This window comes from Gorilla gorilla, chromosome 3 (assembly GCF_029281585.2).
Source record: "Gorilla gorilla gorilla isolate KB3781 chromosome 3, NHGRI_mGorGor1-v2.1_pri, whole genome shotgun sequence".
Lineage (NCBI taxonomy): Eukaryota > Metazoa > Chordata > Mammalia > Primates > Hominidae > Gorilla > Gorilla gorilla.
Genome location: NC_073227.2, coordinates 10526011 through 10552299, shown reverse-complemented (window position 1 = coordinate 10552299; position 26289 = coordinate 10526011). Strand labels below are relative to the sequence as shown.

The window sequence follows — 26289 nt, the reverse complement described above, 5'->3', positions numbered from 1 at the left end:
CCTTTCAGTTTTGCTTGGTAAAAGAGATATTCAAACCAAAAGAGACTCCACATCAGCACCCACCTCCCCCAGAGCCTTTCCAGTCCAGCCCCATGCAGCTCTCAGCAATGGCCACTCTGCCCCCATAGCCAGGAGCCCCAAGCAGGGTCCCCAGAGCTTGTACCTGCAGGAATGTCACAGACGGCAAACAGGCCCACACGAGTGTCCCCATTCACTGTCCACTTGAGGGTCTCACAGTTGGGCTGGCAGCTGTGATTCATAAATCGAGAGTAGTTTCCTTTGGGGCCAGCGTCTATTATACGGTCCTGTAAGGTCAAATGATATATGAGGTCAAGTGTTAGCAATCGCATGTTATTTTTAAAGGGAATTTTCACCATCATAAAGCACATTGAACAAGTTGTGTTCCTTGTTGTACTGAAAACCGTGGTGTCCTGTGTCCACTGAGACAGGACACCCCCAAACCAGTCCTGTTTCTCTTGCTCACAGAGGACAGGTCAGGACCACGTGGAGAGGACCGAGCCTTAGTGAGCGCCGGGGAGGACAGGACAGGGAGCTGGAGCTCCCAGCATCCTCCATGATGGCAAACAAGGGAGCTAAGGTCAGCACCAACAGCATAGCCAAGTGGCACTCAAGGACAAGAACAAGACTCACCCTGGCTGGGCGCAGTGGCTCACGCCTGTAATCCCAGCACTTTGGGAGGCTGAAGCGGGCAGATCACCTGAGGTCAGGAATTTGAGACCAGACTAGCCAACATGGTGAACCCCCATCTCTACTAAAAATACAAAAAAAATTAGCTGGGCGTGGTGGTGGGTGCCTGTAATCTCAGCTACTCGGGAGGCTGAGGCAGGAGAATCACTTGAACCCGGGAGGCGGAGGTTACAGAGAGTGGAAATCGTGCCACTGCACTCCAGCCTGGGCAACAAAAGCAAAACTCCATCTCAAAAAAAAAAAAAAAAAAAGACTCACCCAACCGAAAAACCAGCAAAGGATGCAAAGAAACAATTCCCAAAGAGCAAATCCAGGCAGAGGTGGAGAAATGCAGATCAGAGTGACAGTGAGCTCTGACTTTGCACCCATGGTGCTGATGTGACGTTGGCTGAGATGAGGGGGTGGCTGCAGGGCTGGCAGGAAGGCTTTCGAGACAGCAACCTGATAAGGGCCATGGGAATCACAAATGCAAGCACAATGTGGCCTAGAACTGACCCACTGAAATCCAGGTGCCTGGAGGCCAAAGGCAGGAACTGGAGACAACATCTCCACCCAGCAGCAGGGAACGGACGGCCCCGGCCTCCACCTGAGGAGCCGCCAGATCCACCGCACAACTGCGTGGGGAAAAATCAAAAGGCCACATAAAGCGTAACAGTCACGTGTTCAAACAAAACCACGTGTGTGAACAGGGATAAACACTGGGATAAACATGGTCCCAGGAAGCAGCAGGCTTCGGAATCACTATTCACACGCCGCCTCTGACACAACTGCCCACGCACCCAGCCCTGGTGCAATCTCCCAGGGTGCCCCTGTCTGGGACCGCTGGCCCCCTGTCCTTTCTACATACCCACACAGGCCACCCTTTAAAACCAGAAATTGTACCAGAATGTGGTTCTCTGCAAGGTGCTTTTCACAATAATAAAATGCACTAATCAACCCAGAGTGCCACTCTTCAACACAGAAGTGGGGGTGCTTATCCGCCCTCTGCAGATGCTTTGTCATGACGCGCTGAGCCGCGGTGCTGATGTGCACGTTGGCATGCACACCACTTCTGCAGGGCACTGGGGACGAGGACAGCACGGGGCATGCACATGGGACATGCCACCAATGCCAACAGGACAACCCAGCCTCTGACGCCTGGCAGCACCGTGTCTAACCTACATTCCTACCATTACCAGCAGGGCCTGGTGCCACTTCCTTCTTATCGGGCCAGTTTTCATCTGTGGGTTGCCCGCCATGTCTTGACCCTGTTTTATTTATCTTAACTGACTTACAGATGTTCCCTAGATATTCCAAACATCAGACCCCTTTATAACAATATGTCAGCTGGGCGCGGTGGCTCACACCTATAATCCCAGTACTTTGGGAGGCCAAGGATCACTTGAGGCCAGGAATTCGAAACCAGCCTGGCCAACATGGTGAAACTGTCTCTACTAAAAATACAAAAAATTAGCCAGGTATGGTGGTGGGCACCGGTAATCCCAGTTACTCGGGAGGCTGAGGCAGGAGAATGGCTTGAACCTGTGAGGCAGAGGCTGCAGTGAGCTGAGACTGTGCCACTGAACTCCAGCCTAGGCGACAGAGTGAGACTCCATCTCCAAAAAGAAAAAAAAATGTGTCAAAAACTTTCCCATAGCTTCCCAGCTCCCACTGGAATCTTCCGTGCACAATGTCTTTTCTCACAAAACTGCCTCCGCCTTATGCAACTATTTTACCCTTTTGCTTCATGCGTTTTCGGTTTGCTGAGTAGTTGCACGCAGCTTTTCCCACCACACAGATTATAAAATGCATCTCCCCCCCTCCTAGCTGTTCAATCCATCTGGAATTGGCCTTCATAAGTGGTGTGAGGGGAGGCATCAGTGCGTGGTACGCGGGCTGCCCGGCCCTGGCTTTGGCCCCACTCCCCCTGGCCATCCGCCTGGGTTTGGGCCCCGCTGGAGTCACAGGAATGCCATGGGGAACACTGACACCCCCAGGACACGCCCACCCTTCCCACAGTAAGGCTTCAAGATAAAGCACTGGCTAGACCTGCAGATCTTTCCTTCTACATGGACTTTGAAATTGCCTGTCCAGGTATATTTAAACGTTTTTGCTATTTTTATCGCACCTACAACGAGCTTGCACTGGGGAAGATTTCCACCCTCACAGCCTCTCCTTTCCCAGCTGGGACATAGCCTGTACCGCCACTCATCCATATCATCTCTCGTGTCCGTCAGTGACACTGCCGAACTTTCCACAGAAGCCTGCTCCATTCCATACACGCATCAATGCTCTTTGTGGCTTTGCATACATGAGGAGGGCAGGGGAAAACCTGTGGACCTGGCCTCTCTCTGTTGTCACTACAGTTCACATAAGGCCATCACCAAACACAGCCGTCTCATTCTCCGAGACACACTGTTTGCCTCTTGCTGCTCTGCTGTTTCTGCCCTGCCTGCATCACCCAGCACCCGCAGCCTTGGGGGTACAGGAGCGGCGTGAGCGTCCTGCCTTATTTCTGAACTGGCCACAAGTGTCTGGCTCACTGAGCATCAGCTGGCAGCCGCTGATGTCTTTTAGCAAGCTAAGCATAGTTGTAGTCCTGGTTTCTTGGGAAGTTTTCATCAGGAATAGGTTTGAATTTTCTCAAATGATTTTCTGGCGTTCATGAAAATGACTCTGGATTTGTTTTTGTCCTTTACCTGATAGGGTTGTTAAGCCCTCCTTGCAGTCCTGGGGTAAACCCCACTCGGTCACAAGGAACTGCTCTCCATGCTTTTCAGGTGCACCCCGCCGGCTGGCACACACCCTCACAGGTCCCAGGTCCCCTCCTCCCATGTTCACATACAGGTCCACGCCCTGGCTCGGACCTCACGCCTCAGTACATGTGCCTCTGAAAAGTACACGGCACTATTGTGGGCTTGTAAGAAGAGATTTATTTATTTCTATTGTTTCTGTTTTCTAAGTCTCTGCTTGGTCTCTAAACACTTCCTCCAGTGTATTCTGTCCTTCTTTTCGACAGTGCTGAATTCATGCTCATCATCCGTCCAGGATCTCTGCCTTCAACTAAGAGGTGAACTCACCGTCAGCTGTATTCACTGGCCTTTCTCCTGGATCCCACAGGCCAGTGGGAAGGCCCTAAATTTAGGGTGCATCTCATCCCCAGTGGTGGCTCTGGTGTCAAAAAAGCCTTCTTCTGTGTCACTGAAAGTGGTAGGGCCTGAATTCTGCCTTGTCTGAGAACAACTCCTTTCTTCGACTTCACCTTGGCATACCTTTGGCCACAATTTTTTTTTTTTTTTTAATTGAGACAGGGTCTCCCTATGTTGCCCAGGCTGGTCTCGAACTCCAGAGCTCAAGCAATCCACCCGCCTCAGCCTCCCAAAGTGCTGGGATTACTGGCATGAGCCACTGCACCCAGCCTGCCCACAATTTTATTTTTAACCTTCCAGAATCTCTTTGTTCCTTGCATGCTGCAGAGAATTCGGTTTTATGATCCAATCTGGAAGTCCTTTAAAAAGTAAGCGAGCCCATTTTCCTCTTTCCAGATATGCTGGCCACAGTCAGAACACATTCATGTCTTGCTTGTTTCTATGGGCTTTCAGCCTTTCACTGTGAGGCAGAGGAGCTGCTTGATTTCCTGCTGTTGGGGACTCCGTCCTGTCCTGTTGGCAGCCCTTTATGTGACCCGTCAGCCTGCATGCCCACATGTAATGTCCCGGACATTATATGTCCCTGCTTGTGCACACTGAAATCAGCCTGGACCCCCTCCCTCAACCGCCCCTAGAGCCCAGCTCTCATCAGTAGCATTATCTTCATGCTGTCCTTTGCTCCTGAACACACCTCAGCTTCTGCTCCCACCTGACTCAGCGGCTCTGGCTCGCCGGTGTTGGGGATGAACTTACCCTCCTTTCTCCCTGCTCCTCCCACTGCCCCTTCTGGTGGGGGCAAGATTCTGAGTACGCATCACTCCTTCTGGCACGCTCACCCCCGGCAGCTGCCACTGCCCAACTTGTTGCTGGAGCTTCACCTGATTCTGCTGGAGGCCTGGAGCTCATCTCTTAGCAGCTGACTCAGGAAGGACGTGTTCCTTTAATTCTCTATGCTCCAACCTGCGTCTCTGTAGCTGTTACACCCAGAGAGCCACATGCCTGGATAGACACCCCTGGCTCGTTCTGTGGAGCCCACCCTGTCCCGAGCACTGGGTCCTGCTGTGAACAGCCTCCACTTGGCCCTATTTCTCCCCTTAGAAGCAATTTTGGCTTTTTGTTTTGTTTTTTTGCCTGGCTATCTACAGGATTCTTGCTTACGTCCAGTAATCCTACTTAACGACATCGCCCAATCTGACTCAGCCCCACTGAACCATCCTCTGGCCTGCTTGAATGCACAGTGCCTCTCCTCAGCAGCCCCTGCCCAAGGCGTCACTCGCATCCTTCTCTTTCCTACCTTCCTTCTTTCTCTCTTTCCCAGGTTCTTTCAGCTGCACTCTGCTCACTCCCCACATCCACCCTCGTGCCGTTCTTATGGTTCCTACTCTCTAGTGTGTTCCTTGAGGTTTAGGCTTTGCTTAGAAAATAATTTTCGTTTCCTTGTTTCACTCCTGAGTTCTACAAGTTCCCAATCTAGCTCTCCTTTCTGCCTGGCTATCTCTGAATCCTCATATTCAAAAAATCTGTGAATATTAGAGTATAACTTTTATCTACTTTGTGATAAAAATTTTTCTAAGTGGCTTTTCTCCATCTGTAAGGAAGTTCTGCTGTTTTGGGTCAGGATTTTGTTGTTTGTTTTAGAGACAGAATCTGTTGCCTAGGCTGGAGCACAATTGTACAGGACCTTGGCTTACTGCAGCCTCGGCCTCCTGGGCTCAAGTGATACTCCCACCTCAGCCTCCTGAGTAGCTGGGACAACAGGCACATGCCACTGTGCCCAGCTATTTTTTTTTTTTTTTTTTTTTTTTTTTTTTTTTTTTTTTTTTTTTTTTTTTTTTTTAGTAGAGACAAGGTCTTGCTGTGTTGCCCAGGCTGGTCTCAAACTCCAGGCTGGGCTCAAGCGGTTCTCCTGCCTCGGCCTCCCAAAGTGCTGGGATTATAGGCACACACCATTGCACCTGGCTGGGGTTTTCTTACATAACCTTTTCATCGTTTTCTGAAGAAGTCGGATTTCTTGGAGCGGGTACTGGCTGGGTCCCAGGTTTGTCTCACTGCTTTCAGCTTGATGGAGGTCTCCTCACCACAGAACCCAAGTCTCTGTGGGCCCTCAGAGCCTCAGGTCCCTTTCTCTCTGCCTTCCAGAATGTTGCCTTCCTTTTGGAAGGTGATCCTTTCAAAGATGTGTCATCTCTTCTTCCCAGGAGCTCCCCCATGCCTTCTTTTCCCACTGCTCCCTTTCACTCTCAGCGCCGCTGGGAGCAGGCCCCAGGTGCTTGCTCTGCCTGCCAGGCCGCACTCCCGCATCTCTGCACTCCTGTGTCCGGGTGACACTGCAGGTCTCCAGTACTTTCCTCTGCCTGTTGGACTTTCAGTGGATGGGTCTGTTTGTCCCCCAGTTTCAGTGAAGATGTACTTTGTGTACATTTTTTGTTCTGGAAGTGAGCAGCTGCCATCTGCTACCAGAATCCTATGTATAGATTTGTTTGGCTGTGAATCACATTCTCTTAGTTTTTTCTTTGAACACTACCTTTAGGATCTTTCCAACTGTCGGACGTGCATCTAATCTAGTTCTTCCTCTCCATGCTGTCTCCTGTGTCTCCTCCACCCCAATAACTACACACATTAAGGCCTGTGGGAGCCTTTCCTTGTTCTTACTATGTACTGACCCTAATGTGAATCTTAGTCTTAACTTATACAGTTAAACCACTTACATATATTGTGATTATTGACATTTTGATTTTTTTTAATCTGTGCTTTCTAATTACTATTATTTCTCCTTCCCCCATCTTCCCCCCGCAGGTTCTACTAAATTGACTTTTCTTCATTCTCCTTTTTACCCTTTAATGGTGTGGAAGTTACACCTTCCACTTCTATTCATTTAGCAGTTTCCCATGTAGACGTCACATGTATACTTTAACAAAGTCTAAGGTTAATAAATCTCTTCCCTCCACCCTCACAGAACAAGCAGCTCACCCTGGCGTCACCACACTCCCGGTGCTCCCTGTGACCATTAGTGTTCAATGCCTCCTCCTTTTCATCTTCCTTCCTGCCTCGCAGTCATCATCATCCATCCTAATTTGACACAACCTGACTTATTTAAGACATATCCACATACCCACAAACTTGTCTGTTCACTGTTACTTCTTGGATCTCACATTTAACTTCTGACATTCAATGTTCTTCTTCCTAAAATATCTCATTATTTCATTCAGCTAAATTATACTGATGGTCAGCTCTCTCCATCTTTGTCTGAAGTCACAGATAAGCAGGGCACTAGAACGCAAGGTCTAGGGTTATTTTCCCTGGTGTGTAATTCTTTTAATATGCTGCCAATTTGGTTTGCAAGTACAGACGCTCCACTTGAACCTGGCCCAATTTCTCTCCCAGATAGTATCAAAGAACTGAAATTTCCCAGATCACCCATCTTGACAGTAAGACACCAGACTGACCACCTGCTGCCTGTTGACCAACTCCCTTTCCTTATCCCTCCCTAATTCCTGTTTTCCCACACATGGTTACAATGAGATGCCAGACCCCTCATCCAACCACCTGCTGCCTGTTGACCAACTCCTGTATAACCACTTGAGTTGGCTGGGAAGATGGATTTGAGGCTGGTCTTGTCTGATGTCACCCACATGAAAGCCTTTCTTCTCTGGCAACACTGACTGTGTCAGAGATGGGCTTTCCCTGCAGCGAGAAAGCAGACCTAGGCTGAAACCTCAGTGTCTGGCAACACTCTTACAATGGGGCTATGTCCCAATAAACCCACTGTTAAGTTGGAAATATCTTTTTTTTTTTTTTTTTTTTTTTTGAGACAAAGTCTCGCTCTGTTGCCTGGGCTGGAGTGCAACAGCATGATCTCGGCTCACTGCAACCTCTGCCTCCCAGGTTCAAGCGATTCTCCTGCCTCAGCCTACTGAGTAGCTGGGATTATGGGCGCCCGCCACCACGCCCAGCTAATTTTTGTATTTTTAGTAGAGACAGGGTTTCACCATATTGGCCAGGCTGGTCTCGAACTCCTGACCTTGTGATCTGCCGGCCTCGGCCTCCCAAAGTGCTGGGATTACAGATGTGAGCCACCGTCCCCGGCCTCTCAGGAGATTTTTAATTACTGAGTCAATCTCTTTACTAGTTATAAGTCTATTCAGATTTTCCATTTTTTTCATGATTTAGTCTTGGTAGTTTGTGTTTCTAGGAATTTGTCTATTTCATCTCAGTTATCCAATTTACTGGAGTACAGCTGCTCACAGTACTCTCTCATAATCCTTTTTTATTTCTGTAGAAGCAGTAATAATGTCCTCACACACCCAGTTCTGATTTTAGTTATGTGAGTCTTCTCTTTTTTCCTAGTCCATCTAGTTAAAGGTTTGTCAATTTTATTGATCTTTTTAAAGAACCAACTTTTGGTTTCATTGATTTTCTCCAGTTTTCCAATTCTCTATATAATGTTATAACTTGATTATATTAAGTTTAACTTCAATAACATAAAAACCCTGCCCCTTTACAGCTCTGTCCCCATCCTTTTCAGTCGCTCATATCACAAAATCACATCTTTATGTATTGAGTGCCCTAAAACACAAGCTAGTAATTCATGAGTAAAAGTAGTAATACATGAGTAGCTTAAATTATATAGAAAACAAAATGTTAGAATTTACAAACTAAATTACAATACCAGCTTTTAAACTAGTAATTGTTTTTTAAATGTATGTCTCTTTTTTTTTTTTTTTTTTTTTGAGACAGAGTCTTGCTCTGTCGCCCAGGCTGGAGTGCACTGGCACGATCTTGGCTCACTGCAAGTTCCACCTCCCGGGTTCATGCCATTCTCCTGCCTCAGCCTCCCGAGTAGCTGGGATTACAGGCGCCCGCCACCACACCCGGCTAATTTTTTTGTATTTTTAGTAGAGATGGGATTTCACCGTGTTAACCAGGATGGTCTCGATCTGCTGACCTCGTGATCCACCCATCTCAGCCTCCCAAAGCACTGGGATTAACAGGCGTGAGCCACCACGCCCAGCCCTAAATGTACGTCTCTTAAATCATGCAGACAACAAACAAACAAATGGAGTTATAAACCACTGTTACAACAATACAAACTTTTATAGCTGACCATGTATTTACTTTGAGATCTTTCTTCTTCATACAACTTGTAGTTACCGTATGGTATCCTTTCATTTCAACCTACAAGACTTCTCTTCATTACCTCTCTTGACCATTACTTGCAAGGCAGGTCTAGTGCTAAAAAAACTTCTTCAGCTTTTGTTTATCTGGGAATGTCTTAATTTCACCCTTATCTTTGAAAGACAGTTTTACTGCATACAAGTCTTGGTTAACATTTTTTTTTCTTCTTTTAGCACTTTGAATACATTGGCCCACTACCTGTAGGCCTTCAAAATTCCTGATGAGAAATTTGCTGATAATCTCATTGAGAATCCCTTGTGATATGATTTAGCTTTGTGTCCCCACCCAAATCGCATCTTGAATTGTAATCCTCAGGTGTTAAGGGAGGAACCTGGTGGGAAGTGACTGAATTATGGGACGGTTTCCTCCATGCCATCTCATGACAGTGAGTGAGTTCTCTCAAGATCTGATGGTTTTATAAATGGTAGTTTTTCCTGGGCTCTCACACACTTCTCTCTCCTGCCGCCATGTGCAAAGGTACCCTTCACCTTCACCGTGATGGTAAGTTTCTTGAGGCCTCCCCTGTTATGTGGAACTGTGAGTCATCAATTAAACCTCTTTCCTTTATAAATTACCTAGTCTTGGGTAGTAACTCTAGAGCAGTGTAAAAATAGACTAATACACCTTGCATGTAATGAGTAGCTTTCCTCTTGCTGTTTTCAAGATTCTTTTTCTGGTTTTTGAAAGTTTGATCATCTGGAGTTTATTGAGCTTCTTTAGATGTTTATATTTGTGTGTTTCATCAAACCTGGGAATTTTTCAGCCATTATTTTTTCAAAGTTGTCTCTGCCTCTTTCTCTCTTCACCATCTGGGACTCCCACAATAGATATATTGGTCTGCTTGGTGGTAGCCCACATGCCCCTTACGCTCCGTTCACTTTTCTTCAATCTTCTTTTCTGTTTCTCAGGCTCAACAATTCCTTTTTTTGTTTGTTTCTCTTTATAGGTTCTCTATCTCTTCATTGATACTGCCATTTCGTTCATACATGATTTTGACTTTCTGCAGGTTTTCCTTTAGTTTTCTCAGCATCTTTAAGGCAGATATTTTAGAGTCTCTGTCTAGTAGATCTGTCATCTGGCCTTTCTTTTAGGGATAGTTTCTGCTGATTTTGTTTTCCCTTTAAATGGCCATATTTTCCTGTCTCTTTGTAGGCTTTTTTTTTTTTTTTTTTTTTTTTGCTGAACACTGGACACGTAAGTCTAATAATGTGGTAACTCTAGAAATTAGATTCTTCCTCCCCTTGCCCTAGGTTTGCTGTTTTTGTTATTTTTATTTATTGTTCTTGTTTTGATTGTTGCAGGCTGTTTCTGTGCAGAGGATCAACCCAAGATGGAAATTTAAGGTCTTTCCAGATCTTTTTTGAGCCTGTACCTTTCCCTGAGCATGCACAGTCACTTTCTAATTTTCTAAATTTTCTTATTTTCCCCATAGTTGTTTTTGAATTTCCTAGTCTTTTAATGTCTGGCTCCCAAAAGGGGAAAAAGAGAAAAATGAAAGAGGGGGGCAATTGGTGCTGGCCCTTTAAATACTCTTGAAGATACTTCAGCTGGAGGGGGAGGGGCTTGTAACGACTGAGGGAGGTGTGATAACAACGGCAGCCCACCTCTTTGTCTGCACCTCTGTGATCAGAAGCAGCAATCAGGGATCCTGAGCACAGATACCCACTATTTGGAGAAAAGGATCCTTCTTGCTCACCCTGAACCCCTCAAGCTGTGTGCAAGGCACTCCAAGAACAAGTGCATGGCTGTCTGTGGGGCATGGGTAGCCACTGCTGTGCCAAGAGCTGAAACCAAAATTAACCCCAATTTGCCATCCAAGCCTCCCCTGAAGTTGCAAGCCTTCAGTAGCTTCCAGAGTTCCAAAATGGTTACATCAGACAGGTCCTTCTGGTGCAACTGTGGTCTAGGTGGGGACACAGCTTCCTGCTCTGCCATTATCCCAGGATCCTCTCAATGACTCTATTTTAACCTCCGCTGTTGTTTGTTCGTATTTGTCTGATTTACCCTCCATATCTCATTATTTTCTTGTGGCATCTAAAGCTCTATTCATGGCTTTAACCATTTCTAATACACTTAGTTCACATTCTCCTTTAAATGTAGTCTTGTTACCTCAGGTCCTCGCTAAAAGCAAAGCCTTCCATTAGAAAGGTCTGCTCACGAGGGTCACCCCTTTATTGCGCTTTGTAAACGTTTAAGTAGGGCTCCTTTTTAAATTTTGGTTTTGTTTAGAGACCGGGTTCCCATTCTGTCCCCCAGGCTGGAGTATAGTGACATGATCATAGTTCACAGCAGTCTTAAACTCCTGGGCTCAAGCAGTCCTCCTGCCTCAGCCTCCTGAGTAGCTGGAATCACAGGCGCGGCTAATTTTTTTTCTTTTTTGTAGAGATGAGGGTCTGTGTTACCCAGGCTGGTCTCAAACTCCTGGCTTCAAGTGACCCTCCCAACTCGGCCTTCCAAAGTGCTGGGATTACAGGCGTGGGCCACTGTGCCCAGCTTGTTTTTTGTTTTCATAGGAAATATATGAGGTATGAATTGCTTAAATGTCTCTCATGTGTCACAGGCTTTATCTTTGCCTCAATCAGGTACCTCAGGTGGATTACCATGTCAGGAACCAACTTGTGGATTAAATGCTCAACCTGGCATTTCTTTTTTACTCATCAAAAGCAAACTGCAGTATCCACTTGGCATTTCTTACAGCACCTAAGTAGTTTACATTTAGACTCCAAAACATAAGGCACGGGCCTAGGGCTTCGATGTCTAACAAATAACCTCCCTGCCCTCCTCCACAGACACAACAGAGAAGCATATTTGCTGCCTCTTGGGGCAAGTTTATTAGTCCCTTCCCTAGGGCTAAAACCCTCCCAGGGGTCTACACAGGGTACTCAACTCCAGTTGGCCACCAAGCCTTTGAGCAAGACTTATCACTGGTCCCCACATGAGGGTTAAAACACAAGCTCCTGCCTGCTCTACACGCCATGGTCCTAGAGGCGCTGTGTACAAACCCACTCTTGCCCTTATGGACCTGCTTCCCATCTTGCCTTTTTGCTCCAGCACTGCAAAGCTTTCCTATTTACTTAGCAAGCTCAGACCCCTTATCTGTCATCCTATGTGGGTGTTGCTGAAGAGTCACTGGAGCTTGTTCTTTCTCTCTAGTTGTTTATTCTTGGTTTTCTGTTCATTTTGCACTTCAGAATCCCTGCTCCAATGTCATAGGGTATGCCAGAGCCCACCTCCTAGAGAAGACCTGTGTTGACAGGGCCCTGAGAGCAATGTGCTGCTAGCTTATCCCCTGGGTGGTGCGCCCTGACAGAGCATGTGGGAGGAAGCGCTACCCACCTCTCCAGCTCTAGGGCTATTTCAAGACAATTCTTTTATTTAAAAAAATTTCATCAGCCAGGTGTGGTGGCATGTTCCTGTAGTCCCAGATACTCAGGAGGCTAAGGTGAGAGGATTGCTTAGGCCCGGGAGATCGAGGCTGCAGTGAACTATGACTGTGCTACTGCACTCCAGCCTGGGTGATAGAGACCCCGTCTCAAAAAAGAAAAACAATAACAAAACCTAGGAGTAAAAAAATTTCAAACCTAAGAAAAAAATGGAAGAATACTGTAACAAACATCAGTATACCCTTCACTCATTCAGTATTAACGTTTTACCACATTTGCTTTTTCTATTTATGGATATATGTATACACACACAAATTTTTTCCCGATCCTTTGAAAGTAAGTTACGAATATCTGACATCTGACTCTAAACACATCACAAGTCATTCTCTTGCGCAGCCACAACACTTTCCATACCTATGAAATTTAGCATGAAGAACAGCCTCCTGTCCAAATTAAAATTTTTCCCACTGCCCCCAAAAGCATACTTTATAGCTCCTCATCCCAGATTCAGGCTCTGATCAAGAAGCACACGCCTCCTCTGGGTACTTCTTTAGTCTCTTTTAACCCAGGATTCTTTCATCCTTCATGACACTGACTTCCTTGAAAGGTGTAAGCCCCACGACCTGTGACTGACACAGAGCCCAGTGCTCCCCCGGAGCAGGCTCCACTGGCCACCGCTGCCCCACTACTGCAGGGGTAGGGGATATAGCTTCCCCAGGGACCACTGACAAGGTTCCTGGAACCATTCTTATTTCCATAGCAGCCCTTTCTCTCTAGGTCTCATCACATCTGTCTTCCATGAATTGTTCAACATTTTTTATCTGTGATCATTTTCTATCTGGTTTTCGAGCACTACTATCAATCTACTCTTTTAAAAATAGCCAGACTTTCCTGCTAGATGACGAGCTTAAGGGCAACAAAAGGCAGAAACATGTATTCTATCTCCCTTCCTTTCAAAGACCACTCAGGCACTAAGGAGGCCACACTTCCCTAGCTGAAGTCATCCAGAAGCCAAAAGCCTGCCGTGTGAGGGAAGGGATGACACGCACCCCCACGGGGCTGCGGCCATTGAAGGAGCCGCCCTGGAAGGGCCCGGCAACACCTGTCAGGGTTGGGCATCAGGCCCAGAGCTGAGCACTCCAGATGCACTGTCTTTTATCCATGGCCACTTTTACACAAATCTTCCTATCCTCCTTTTCCTGAGAACATTGATCCCTCTAGCACCTAGGTTCCAAAATGCTTAGAAATATGGGCTTCATACAAGCAACAACCAACCAAAAACGATTCTGCTACACAACAGAGAAGATGCTGAGACCTTACCCAAAGAGCACTGAAAATTAAAAAATAAAATACAATCACTTTTTAAAAACAAAAGAAGATGCTGAGACTTCCTCATCTGTGTCCTCTCTACTTCCTTGCCCTGTACTAAGGCTGCTGGGAACGCTCTGCATGCACACCCGGACAAGCAGAGCCTCAGGGTGCCTGGGTGCTGAGAGATGGTTACTCTAGCCCTCCGGCACAGCTGAAAGACACGCTGCACCTCAGAAGAAAATGTGCAGATGTTTGAAAATAAGCAGCTAAGGAGACAAATGCTGGCACTGCCACAGGGCAAAGTCCAGTTCTACAGGTGACCATCAGGGCTCCAGGTCCAGCACACTGCAGAAGCTCACAGTGGAGTAACCTTCCGCATTACCTTGTCTATAGTGAGCATGTAGAAGTGGGTGATGTCGTTCTCGTGTGCGTGCTTGATTCTCGCCATGCACTCCTCCTCGTCGATCAGCTCCCCAACGTACTCGTTAACAAATTCTCCCTGGAAATCACAAGCATGTGGCCATGACAAAAAGCGTGCTGACCAATCCTCAGTGTTGGGGCTCAAGACTCCCCATCATGATCACTTAGAACGGGCACCACACACATCAGCACACCTCCGTGGAGGGCATGTACAAAGTCTCCATAAATTAAATTCAAAGGATCTCAGACATATCTGTATGTAAAGGTTGCCAATGAAAAATGTATTAAGTATTCACGAAGTGGCAACATGCCAACCCTTGCTTCCTACACGACCTTGTCTCAGGAGCGCTGTCTGATAACCAAGCTTCTACATAACCCACTTTACACGGTGATCCCCACAACAGAGAAAATGGCTACAAAGTATCTGACAGGATATAAAGCAAGAGTCTGGGTGAATCAGCAGTCAGGCAGTCGAGGAACAAGGGTGCTAGGGAGGTGTTTCTAAGCAACCTTTTGTGCTGTTGCTGGAACTGGCACCAGGCTTATGAACTCTCTGTGCTGGGTCAGCCCTGGTATGGACCTGGGTCATGCCAAAATACATCAGGGTCAGCAGTTCTACATGTCTCTCAGTCCCTGGATGTCCTTGGGACACAGTCTGGGAGGCAGGAGGTCAACCGTCCTGGTGTCTACCAACGACTTGGTCCTAGACCGTGCCAGGACCACCCCTCACAAGAGCAATCTCCTTACGCCTGCTGGTGAGTGCTCCCAAGCACCTGGCTGCTAGCCCAGAGGAAAGTGGGTCACTTCGCAGATCTTCCATTTCATAAAAATAACCATCAGAATTCTGACATAAGGCATGCTTTAAGGGAATGTGTGAGTTATAGCAGATACCTTTCATGTAACGTTTTAAAATATTCAATTGTAATAATTCAATTCAAAAAAATATTTCAGGTCAGGCACAGAGGCTCTTGCCTAAAATCCCAGTGCTTTGGGAGGCCTAGGCAGGAGGATGGTTTGGGGCCAGGAGTTTGAAATGAGCCTGGGCAACAGAGCAAGACCCCATCTCCAAAAAAAATAAAATTATTAGGGCATGGTCAAACACGCCTGTAGTCCCAGCTACTTGGGAAGCTGAGGTGGGAGGATGGCTTGAGCCCAGGATTCTGAGGCTGCAGTGAACTACAATCATGCCACTGCCCTCCAGCCTAGATGATAGAGTGAGACCCTGTCTCAAAACAAAAACAAAAAAAACATTTTTATCCAAAAAATACCATTCTCACATGACTACAAAACCACAAGCAAATCTAGGCCTAATTACCCAGTGAACCGTAATTTCTCAAAAGCAGGGGAGGGGATAATGACACATACCTTTCTGATGTCCCTCTTGGCGACCAGGCCCCACCCTTTGCCATCTGTCTTGATGATCTTGGTCTCTGGGTACTGGCGCTTGGTGAAGCACTGGTTCTGGCAGAACTCGCCCGCGGGACACACCTGCGGGTGGCACTCAAACATCAGCATCCTGTTCAGACACTCCGAATCAAAGCCACAAGGATTCTCATCTGTGGGCTTGCAGTTGCACTTAGGGATTTCTGAAATATCCGCTGTGTAGATCTGGACTTTCCCATAAGGCTTATTCACCTGCAGGGAAGGAGTAAGCTGTCTTGGTCCACACATGAGAGCCTTCCGAATACCCTGGCACACCCACCACTGCCTCTCCTTACCCAGCCTCCAGGTGGCCTTTTAGAAAGCTTCAGAGTCCCGGCTAGGACACACTCCTCAGAACAGCCCTCCCCAGATCCCAGAGGAGCTCTCTGCCTTCTTAGCACAAGAGGCAGGCAGGGCAACACAACGCCCTCTCACATGATTTTATCTTAGTGTCTGTGCACCTCGTTGATGAACAAGAGCTGACACGTATCCAGCCAGGCCATTGTAAGATGAAGAGAGAAAACGCGTGTTGACTGCTTAGTACACTGCAGGGTGTCCAGCAAACGCTGGTAAGAGCTCTTCTGAGCAGCTTCCCGACCCATCTCTCTGACTCTTCCTTTACCAAGCACCAGCAGCAAGCCACATGGGAGTCCACCCCAGGAGGAGCAGTGCTGGGCAGGAGGGCATAGCCTCTGCTCTCATGACCTTGTGGTTTATTATTAGTGAAAGACAAGCAACCAAATAACAAAGCAGTAGAGACAGCTGAAAATCAGCTGGGGTAGAAATGCATAATCTTAGGGAAGAGGTGGCGAAAGACACTCTTTTCACTGCTGTGGTATGACAAACTGTACACTTTGGAGAACAATCTGGGAATATTCCCCAAGAATCTAAACATTTCATGCTCTCTGACCCTGTGATTCTGTTTCTGGGAATCCATCCCAAAGAAAATATTATATAAAGATGAATACAGAGCACTTTCTTTACATACAAAGATATTGACTGCAGCCCACATTTTACAAGCAAAGGCAGAGCACCTGACCTCCGGCACACACTTATCACGTCAGGAACGGCCACGAGGCTCCTGGGGATGGGGCCCGAGCCGCACCAGCTCTGAGCGCAGGCGGCCCTGAGGGGCCTGGAGCTCTCACAGAGCCCTGCCCTGGCTGCACTTCCTCCTGCTCTCCTGCTGGGGCTCTCGAGCTCACTGGAATAAACACAGAACTGGCAAGCCCCCCCACCGCCCCCCGCCCCCCCGCCCCGCCACCTTGCTCTCTGAGGTACAGGATCTACGTGTTTGGGGCTCAGTCACTGAGCCCTGGCCCTATGTGACTGACTCCCAGCACTTGGCGACAGCCTGGTGCAGGTGGGAGGCTCATCCCTCAGCTCCTCCTGCTCCAAGCAGCCCAGTCAGGACTGTCACCCCAACCCTTCTCTAAGCTACCAAGCCAAGCCTCACGCTCCAAGGCGGATCCAAGAACCCCCATGCAGATCCCCCCATGCCATTTGCTCATGGTCTCTTGTGTGGCCATCCATGCCAGGCACCACAGATCCTGACTGGTGACAGTCCTCTCCCCAGCCATAGCCTGGGTGTGCCTGAGAACCTCTCACGGCCCTCGGGGAAGACTCCCTCCACACGCGTGCACGCAGCTCCCACACGCCACCTTGATGTGCTTGTATGGTGGAGGCTTGCGCTCGCTCTCCTGTGTTTCTCGGGCTTCCCTCTGAAGCTTAATTTCACGAAAACGAGCTTCAGCTTCTTGCAGTGCTAAAAAGTCAATGAAATAGGAGTAAAGATTTTAGTAAATAAAGGTAACTACCTTTCAAGCTCCATATTTTTATAGTTCACTCTAAACTTTCAATGTTAAGTATAGTTTCTGGTTCCCATAAAACTAGAGTCTATGAACAACTGTCAGTGGGCAGGTATTTTTAAATGTGGCCAAGTGTGTGAGGCAGAGGAGTGCTCAGAGAACAGCCATCACCTCTCTACAAGACAGGCCCAGGGCAGAGTTCTGTCGGGAGCTCCCTGTCCTCCACTATGGCCTAAGGACAAAGCACCAGGGTCAAAGCCTGGGACTTGCTGTTCTCAGACAGAAAATAAAAATGCACCTGAGGCCGGGTGCAGTGGCTCACGCCTGTAATCGAAGCACTTTGGGAGGCCGAGGCAGGCGGATCACCTGAGGTCAGGAGTTCAAGACCAGCCTGGCCAACAGGCTGAAACCCCATTCTCTACACAAAAAAAAAAAATTAGCCAGGCATGATGGCAGGTGCGTATGGTCCCAGCTACTTGGGAGACTGAGGCAGGAGAACTGCTTGAACCCAGGAGGTGGAGGTTGCAGTGAGCCGAGATCACACCATTGCACTCCAGCCTGGGCAACAGAGCAAGACTCAGTCTCAAAAAAAAAAAAAAAAAAAAAAAAAAAAACATGCAGCTGAGCTCCTCTCGAAACAAAAGGGGTTCTGAGAGATTAACCATAGGCTCAAGCAAGAACCGAGGAAACACACACCCCTACAATCTGTCCCAAGAAGGAGGCCAGCCCCATGTCAACGCTAGACGTGTCCTGTGGTCTGCCCTGTTTTTGCAGCCGCAAGTCAGCCACAAAGGTTTCTGGCTCTACAGGACACCTGCATCCACAGTTAGGAGACTTCGCCGACAGTCACACCAAACACATAAGTCCACCTCTCAATTTAGTCTCGCCCTCTTAATAATTTTTTAAAATCTTTCAATGTTTACCCATTCTTTATGAGATCTCTGAGTGCCCACCATGCACTCCTACCACTCAGTGCAGCCTGCAAAGCTTCTGGCAGCATGGAGCTAACCAAGCTTTAAATATGCGGGTCCCCGCCTGCAGTCACACAGGAGCCAGCGCTGACCCGGCTGCAACACAGCGTGTGCTTCTCCCTGAATGAGCCACATGCACACACCTCGGGTTTTCTCTACTGGCCTCATTCTCTCTTGACCGATCATAAATACCAGTTCCTCCAGTGCCTCCCTCAAACGTGGGTCATCAGCCAGCCATGCCACATCGTTGCTCCTGCCTCCCACCCCAGCTGGGGAATCAGAGGCCAAGCACCTTGTCTGCTTGACCACCCCTGATTCCTCATGCACTGAAAGGTAAAGTGAGCCCCCAAGAGCCTGCTGCACAAGGTCGAGACAACAGGACCCTTCCTTCAGATCTGCATTTTACATAAAGGCAAGCCATGGAACATTTCTGTAAATTAGTACTAAAAATAATTTCTGAATAATAGGTTTACAGAATTTTAATGAAATTAATCACAAACCAATGTTACAAAAGTTATCAGTGTATCTTATTCTATGCTCAACAAATAAACCAGACTGCAAACATTTTCCTAATTTAAAAATACAGATTGAATGCTTAGTCCAGTATTTTCTATAAAGATCAAATTTTAAAAAATAGAAATTAGGGGTAAGAAAATGCACGAGAGTGCTGTCTCACTCTCTATCTGAAAATCTCCGTACCGTTTTTGAAGACTCTTCCGATCCCTCTGACCCCCTGGTAGCGGCTGCCCCGGTCCCCCTCCATGTACGGGAACACTCGCGCCTGATGCGTCCAGTAATAATCTTTAGACCCAAAGAAAAACACAGGGAATTCTCCAATCTCGTGCTTCATTTTCTGAATATTTGGGGGAACATTTTTGGGATGGCAAACTTCTGCCGGCCACCATCTATTATAAATATTAAAAACAGGATTCACAGACTCCTCAGAGACAGCGATAATAATTTCAATACTTTAAGTACTGTAAAGTGAACACATGTGAACAGAAAAGACATAAAAGCATACGATTCTATGTCTCACACCTGTAGTTCCCAAGTTTCACCCAAATGATATCCTGGAAGTGCAGCTTCTTCCCAGCCCTGCAGTCATTGCAGAACCAGCTGCCATCAGGCATCTCGATGTTCAGGCAGTCAGGGTGGAAGGCCGCTGGGCAGGACTCACAGCACAGAAGGCTCCCCCCTGCAAGAGGAGGGCGAGGCGGCCAGGCTTAGCCTGTCTGCTATGGCTCAGCCCAGATTCAGTGCTTCACAGTCTACACTTATTACAGCCTTAACTTATAAACATCAGTTTTAAAACAGCGATCTGTACATTAGCACGAGAGCAAATGTCATTTTCACCACAAATAATTTCCTGTATGTTTGCGAAATGATTACAATTTAGAGCTACTGTGATATACTATGAATGTGAAGACGCACAGAACACTGTCAACAGCAATGAACACAGCACAGACAAGGAATGAGCCTGCCTTGATATGTGGCTCCTGGGAGTGTGAGAGGCGTGTGCCGCAGACACCCCCAGGCCCCTCACCTTTGGAGCACACGAAGCACCAGCTCACGTTGACGTGGGCGTGGTGTCGCTTCCCCTTCCGAGCAGTGAAGTGGGCAGTGCAGATGATGCTGTTGGAGGCGATCACTGAGCATCCTGCTGCCAGACAAGCATCCCCGCTGTGATAGGCAACGGGGCAGCGGACACACCGCATCATTTTACCTGAAGGCAAAGAAACACACCCTAAGGACCCCAAACATTGACTCCAGTCATAGTGAAAAGAGCAACTAATAATTACTCAGCCTCCATGAATTTGAAAAGTTAATGCTAAAATGAAATGGAGGTATTTGATTTAAAAAAAGCTTTCTGAGTAAAGGTGCTTCAAAACCATGTTTGAGAAAATGGTCACACATCTAAAATGCCACATGTCTCAGCCTGGGCACTGCAGGCACCTGGCGCACGTGGGCAGCCGTCCTGGGCATGGTGCAGTGTTGAGCAGCATCCCTGGCCTCTACTCACTAGATGCCGGGAGCACATCCCCAAAATATCCCCAGACATTGCCAAATGTCCCCTGGAGGACAAAATTGCCCGATAAAGAACCACTGGTGTCAAGAAGTACAGACAACCTGCCACCCTCATCCCGCACACCTAACGTTAGAAAATCCAAATGTAATTTGATTTAAAGATGTTTTCTTACATATAATGGGCCATTAAAACCAGAGCAAACAAGCTTGGTGTGGTGGCTCATGCCTGTAATCCCAACACTTTGGGAGGCTCGGGTGGGAGGATTCTTTGAACCCAAGAGTTGAAGACCAGCTTGGGCAACACAACAGTGAGACCTCGTCTCTACAAAAAAATAAACAAAATTAGCCAGGCGTCGTGGTCACAGCTACTTGAGAGGCTTAGGTGGGAGGATCACCTGAGCCTGGGAGGTCAAGGCTACAGTGAGCCATGATCACACCACTGCATTCTAGCTTGAGCAATGGAAGGAGACCCTGTCTCAAAAAAAAGAAAAGAGGTCAGAGCAGTGGCCTAATAGTTCAAGACCAGCCTGGGCAACATGGTGAAACCTCATCTCTACAAAAAAATACAAAAATTGGCAAGGCGTGGTGGCTCATGCCTGTAATCCCAGCACTTTTGGGAGGCTGAGGCGGGTGGATCACCTGAGGTCAGGAGTTCAAGACCAGCCTGACCAACATGATGAAACCCCGTCTCTACTAAAAATACAAAAATTAGGTAGGTATGGTGGCGGGTGCCTGTAATCCCAGCTACTGAAGGGATGAGGCAGGAGGATCGCTTGAACCTGGGAGGCAGAGGTTGCAGTGAGCTGAGATCGTGCCACTGCACTCCAGCCTGGGCAACAGAGGGAGATTTTTTTTCTCCAAAAAAAAAAAAAAAATTACAAAAATCAGCCAGGTGTGGTGGCATGTGCCTGTAGTTCCAGCTATTCAGGAGGCTGAGGCAGGAGGACAGCTTGAGCCCGGGAGGACAGCTTAAGCCCAGGAGGTCAAGGATGCAGTGAGCTGTGACCGCACTGCACTCCAGCCTGGGTAACAGAGCAAGACTCTATCTCTATAAAGAAAAAAAAAAAGCCAGGGTAAACAAAATCTATCAAATGATCCAAAGGTTGCCCCTCTCCTATAGTTAAGCATCTTTAGGGTGATATTTAGGATGGACAGAAGGAAAAGGGAGACAGGTCCTTTGTCAAAGAAAACCCAACCCAGCCAATGCCCAGTTAGTCACTCAAGATAATTAATGCTCTTTGGTGACAATCCCAACAGCCCACCTTCCCAAGCGCCCATGGGCCTGCGTCTGGCCTGCATCTGAACCCACAACAAGGCTGCGCAGGTGCACCTGTACCTTTCGACGGCCTTGGGTTTGAAGGGTTGGAAGCATGGCAGCTCACACAGCTGTGGAGGGGGCAGCGGAAACCTCGGCTCTCAAATACAGTCAGAGGGTATTTTTTCACACAAGCCTCATGGTAAAATTTTCCACACTGAGTTACCACACAGCGCTTAACATCTGTCTTGCTTTCTTTACACACGAAACATGAGTGAATCCCTAACAAAAAGTTAAAGAAGGGGTGGAGAGAGAGGTGCAAAGAACAAGAATTAAATTGCAGTTCTGAGCCACTAAAATCAAGCAATTCCTCTTCAGAGGCAGCCACGCTGCTAAAGCACCTGGCCCTGTTTCCAACCTTGCTCACTAGTCCAAGCATTCTCCAGCAAAAAGATCCAGCCACCAAGGATTACCTTGCTGCGATCTGAGCTCCAGCTTCACCTGAAATACAGGAGAATCTTACTAGGCAGCCTGGCTGGGGAGGCCCAGTCTAACTGGCAAGAAGCTTGAAGGAAGGGGCTCCTATGAAAAGAGGCCTTTCCTCCTTGAGAGCAGCTGGCCAGTGGTGGAGCAGTCACTTATCATTCTGGGCAGGCAGACAGACACTCCCATAAGTGAGGTGCTGCTGTGGGGCTGCCATGGCCTGGGAAACTCTCCAGGTGTCTTCCTGACCCAGGAAGTGTTCTGACGTGAGATACGAGACTCCTTGGGCCCGGTGAGTAGGCAGGAAGGGCCACGGCTGTGCAGGTGTCCTCTCATCATCCTCACAGACCCCAGACTGTGCCGGGTGACACCTGATGCAGTAACATGGAGGCAGAACAACAGCACTGACAACCCAGGACAAGCCTGGAGCTGTTCTTTCTGTTGAAACTGAGGCTCAAGGTGACACTGTGTCTTCATAAAGAACTCCATGTTCCTATGGACTTCAGTGTTCGGTGACCAACCAGGTTACCTGTACTCTTAATGCCGCACTGTCTGAGCGGCAGTGCCCTGTGGTGGCCGCCTCACACATAGCACAGGCTCAGGCCAGCCCATGGGATGAAAAGCCCATGACCTATCATCCCGCCACCCTGCCCGCCAACTGATGGAAAGGTACCAAGGGGGCACATACGACTGAAATCAGAGCAAACCCTGCAGCTACTGAGAGGTAGGTACACCTGCCAGCTGTGGGCTACAAGCTCCAGAGAGCGCCAGGCGGTGGGGGTGGGGAGGGGGCTTGTCCTCTGCAGGCAGCTCGGGGCAGGACTTGGTGCAGGGGGTTGCAGGAGCAGGTGGCCGGCCAGGCTGCAGAGCTGCCCGCCCGTGGGAACTTGCCTGAGGCACACTCGCTGCAGGTGAACCTCCCTTCTGGCCTCCGGGAAAGCCCAAGGCAGGCGAGGTGGAAAGCTCCGCAGCAGGGTCCTTCACAGAGCAGGAGGCTGCCCGGCTTCTCACACAGCTGCGGGGGCAGAGCAGGCGGGTAAGCAGCGCCCGGCAGTCCCTTCTGCACCTCTTACCGCAAGGGAAGCCGTCTGCTTCTGTCTCCAGTGGCAGAAAATCCCATTTTGCTACTCAAGGATATATAATAACATGCATGGGCAAACGTCTGGCCCAAACAGAATGTACAAATACAGTATCAGATTAAAACAAGATGACTGTTACAGAAAGAGGCCAGTCCTCAGCAATGGCAAAGGAAGTAACAGGATCACAACCCTGAAGGATACATCCAAGATATTTCAAATCAGATTTGAAAATCAACAGAAATCAAAGGCACCCTAATCCAGATGGCACGTGCCACGCTGACTGCATCACACTTCCCATGCATCGACTGCCTGGCATGGAAGCTCCCATGCCATCTCCAGCTGACAGATGGGGTGGGACTGAAGCACACAGTGTAGGTGGCCTGGCTGGGGTCCTGTGGGCACACACAGGTCTAGTGATGGCCCCCTCAGCCCACAGCCTGGCCTGACCAGTGTACATGTCATCAGTGAAGCTAAAACAGGCCTAGCACCTCACCTTTTCCAACAGGAACTTTATATGTGTGTGTGTGTGTGTGTGTGTGTGTGTGTGTGGATTACATGATGTGTATACAAATCTCATCCTACATGTGAATTATGGATGTTAATGGAGACAACTCAATCCCAGGATTCCACTGAGAGTCAGTCTGACCCCTTCAAAACAGAGATGAGTGAGTGATGGTGAGACTGGGGAAGGGGTCTGGTGGGAAGAGAAAAGACACTACAAATTCGCTCTGCGTACCGGGGCCCCGGTCAGACACCAGCACGGACACAGCGGATGCTGCCTTCTCCTCACCTGGCACACATACTCCTTTTTGGCAGTCACTCCTCGCTCAGACTTTTTGGATGAGACAGACACTTCAGTTTGTGTTTCGTCTGCACTTTCGTATGGGGACTCCGAGGGCTCGTCTCCCAGGCTGTCCGAGACCTAGAGATGAAGGAGGCGGATGACAGTTCACTAGTCGCAGAACACAGCGGGTGGCCATGCCCTGCAGGCAGGCTCGTCCCACCCCGCCCCACCACCCACCAGGCTTTCTCAGCACTGGTCCTGTACCGCCAGTGATTTCACAGTGGAAGCAACATCAACTGGTTTTTGTGATAATATAACCTGTCAATTAGGCTATGTAGAAAATTCAAAAACGGACTTTATTCTACCTAGTATTTAGCATATATATGCATATAAGAGGCATATTCCTTAAAATGAAGGAAGTGTTATGAACATCCAATTTGCTCTAGTAGGTGAACTAAGACAGGCTTTTTGGAACAAGAATCTTGGCCCTTCTTACCTAGTCTGTTCAGGTTCTACTACTCTAAGGTGGGAGAAACATGCTAACACCAAACGAATGTGTAAAGGAACCACGGATGAAGTAAGTGTCAGCCTCATCAGGTGACCGTGCTGTCCAGCTGCCGCCGGGGTGGAGACCATGCGTCCTTTCAGAAGTATGTGCCTACGCGGGGGTGCAGAGTCAGGAGAGTCTTCCGGACTCACACCACAGGCTGACCGTTCGGTTTCTCTTCTTCCTCTCATTGCCTATTTGTCCTGATATTTCACAGTTCACTTGTTCTCCCCACCAGAGAAGTGAGGTGGGCAAAGGCAAGGTAAAATCTACCTACTTGATTCACATCTGAGTCCAGGTAAAAGGCCTGGGATAAAGGCATGGAATCCCTGAGCGAGTGGAATGGCTCGCAGGTTGTATCTCTTCTGCCTCTCTCCCCCCTTCATTTAATAGAAATCACTGAAGACCAGGCTGAATACAGCCTCACCCTCATGTACACAGCATTTCACCCTCACCTGACAAGCAACATCAACAAATATTTAAATGAATAAAATAGAGAATCTTCTTGTCTGTCAAATCAAGTGTTTAAAAAATTTGGTTTTTATTTGATGTTAGGTAAATAAGTGTTGAACACTGAATTTTGGAGATGAAACAGAGCAAAAGCATAAACTACATTTCCTGTACACCTCAATCATCACAAAAACAAGTAATTATGTTATCGGCTTGCTGTTTGCCAATGAACACAAAGTCAGAAATTGGAATTGGGCCATATTAAAAAATAAAAGCCAACCCCACCAGGGACTCTGACCAATCCTGTGACCTTAGCAGTGAGCTTTTCCACATTTAGCTGGCATTGCAGGGAGCGGTGGAAGAAAAACAAATTAAAAACTAACAGAGAAGTGTTTGCTGACTTCAGAGTAGTGTTAGAGTGGGCTTTTTTTTTTTTTTTTTCTCGAGACAGAGTCTTGCTCTGTCGCCCAGGCTGGAGTGCAGTGGTACAATCTCAGCTCACTGCAAACTCCGCCTCCTGGGTTCAAGTGATTCTCCTGCCTCAGCCTCCTGAGGAGCTGGGTATTACAGGCACCTGCCAACAAGTCTGGCTAATTTTTTTGTATTTTTAGTAGAGATGGGGTTTCACCATGTTGGCCAGGCTGGTCTTGAACTCCTGACCTCGTGATCCACCCGCCTTGGCCTCCCAAAGTGCTGGGATTACAGGCATGAGCCACCGCACCCAGCCAGAGTGGGCTTTTTCCAAGGGCATCCGTCGGCTCTGACTGGTGACTGTGGGTGGTGACAGATGTGAGCCACTCTTCTCTTCTCACTAGATACATCTCCTGACAGCACAAAGTCTAAAGAAAACGCAGCCTCTTAATCTTGATTTCCTCACCTTTTCCAGGAAGATGGACTAGCGTCATGAACACTAATCAGAGCAGTGCACATTTTAAGGCTCTGTCACTGTGAGGCTGCCAGGAGGGCCCTGCAGGAGCCATAGCGCACATCCTGCTCTTTAACACCCACAAAGGGCCACTTGACATGCTCTGAGTTCAAACCTCAAATTTAACAAGCCCATCAGATATGGACTCAGCAGTGGAGACCTGAGCACTTCTGAGATGAGACTGGAGGGGGAGCCAGGGGAGCACAGGGCATGGGGAAGCAGTGGCCACACTGTCTGGGGCCCCACTCAGAGAGTCACCCACACAGTCGCCCAAGCTGACCCATCTGATGGGGGAACCAAGGCCCAGAGAAAGGGGCCTTCTGCATGGCTCAGGCGAGAGAGCCCCAGCGCTATCCACCAACCCATGCTCTTCCCTTAACGTGGTGGAACAAACTTAAAAAGCTTTAAAAATGAG

At 48.2% G+C, this 26289-nt stretch overlaps 1 protein-coding gene and 1 non-coding gene across 11 annotated transcripts in view; both read right to left on the bottom strand.

The window, feature by feature from the left end:
* The window catches only part of NSD2 (nuclear receptor binding SET domain protein 2), a 110561-nt gene that overhangs the window by 7009 nt on the left and 77263 nt on the right, over positions 1-26289 (bottom strand). For 7 of the 10 annotated variants that reach the window (XM_031010396.3, XM_031010398.3, XM_055384349.2 and 4 more), the window contains 10 exons: positions 23959-24090; positions 22981-23104; positions 21688-21888; positions 19870-20049; positions 19365-19521; positions 19026-19231; positions 17209-17312; positions 15491-15760; positions 14088-14204; positions 164-305 (listed from right to left, as the gene is read on the bottom strand). In XM_031010396.3, coding sequence (XP_030866256.1) covers positions 164-305; positions 14088-14204; positions 15491-15760; positions 17209-17312; positions 19026-19231; positions 19365-19521; positions 19870-20049; positions 21688-21888; positions 22981-23104; positions 23959-24090 — 1633 coding nt within the window. Of the gene's footprint in view, positions 1-163; positions 306-14087; positions 14205-15490; positions 15761-17208; positions 17313-19025; positions 19232-19364; positions 19522-19869; positions 20050-21687; positions 21889-22980; positions 23105-23958; positions 24091-26289 lie in introns of those variants that run through there. The other 3 variants (XM_031010397.3, XM_063705047.1, XR_010133197.1) reach the window with 2 other exon arrangements.
* Positions 408-532, bottom strand: LOC115934468 (small Cajal body-specific RNA 23). The gene has a single exon (XR_004070261.1).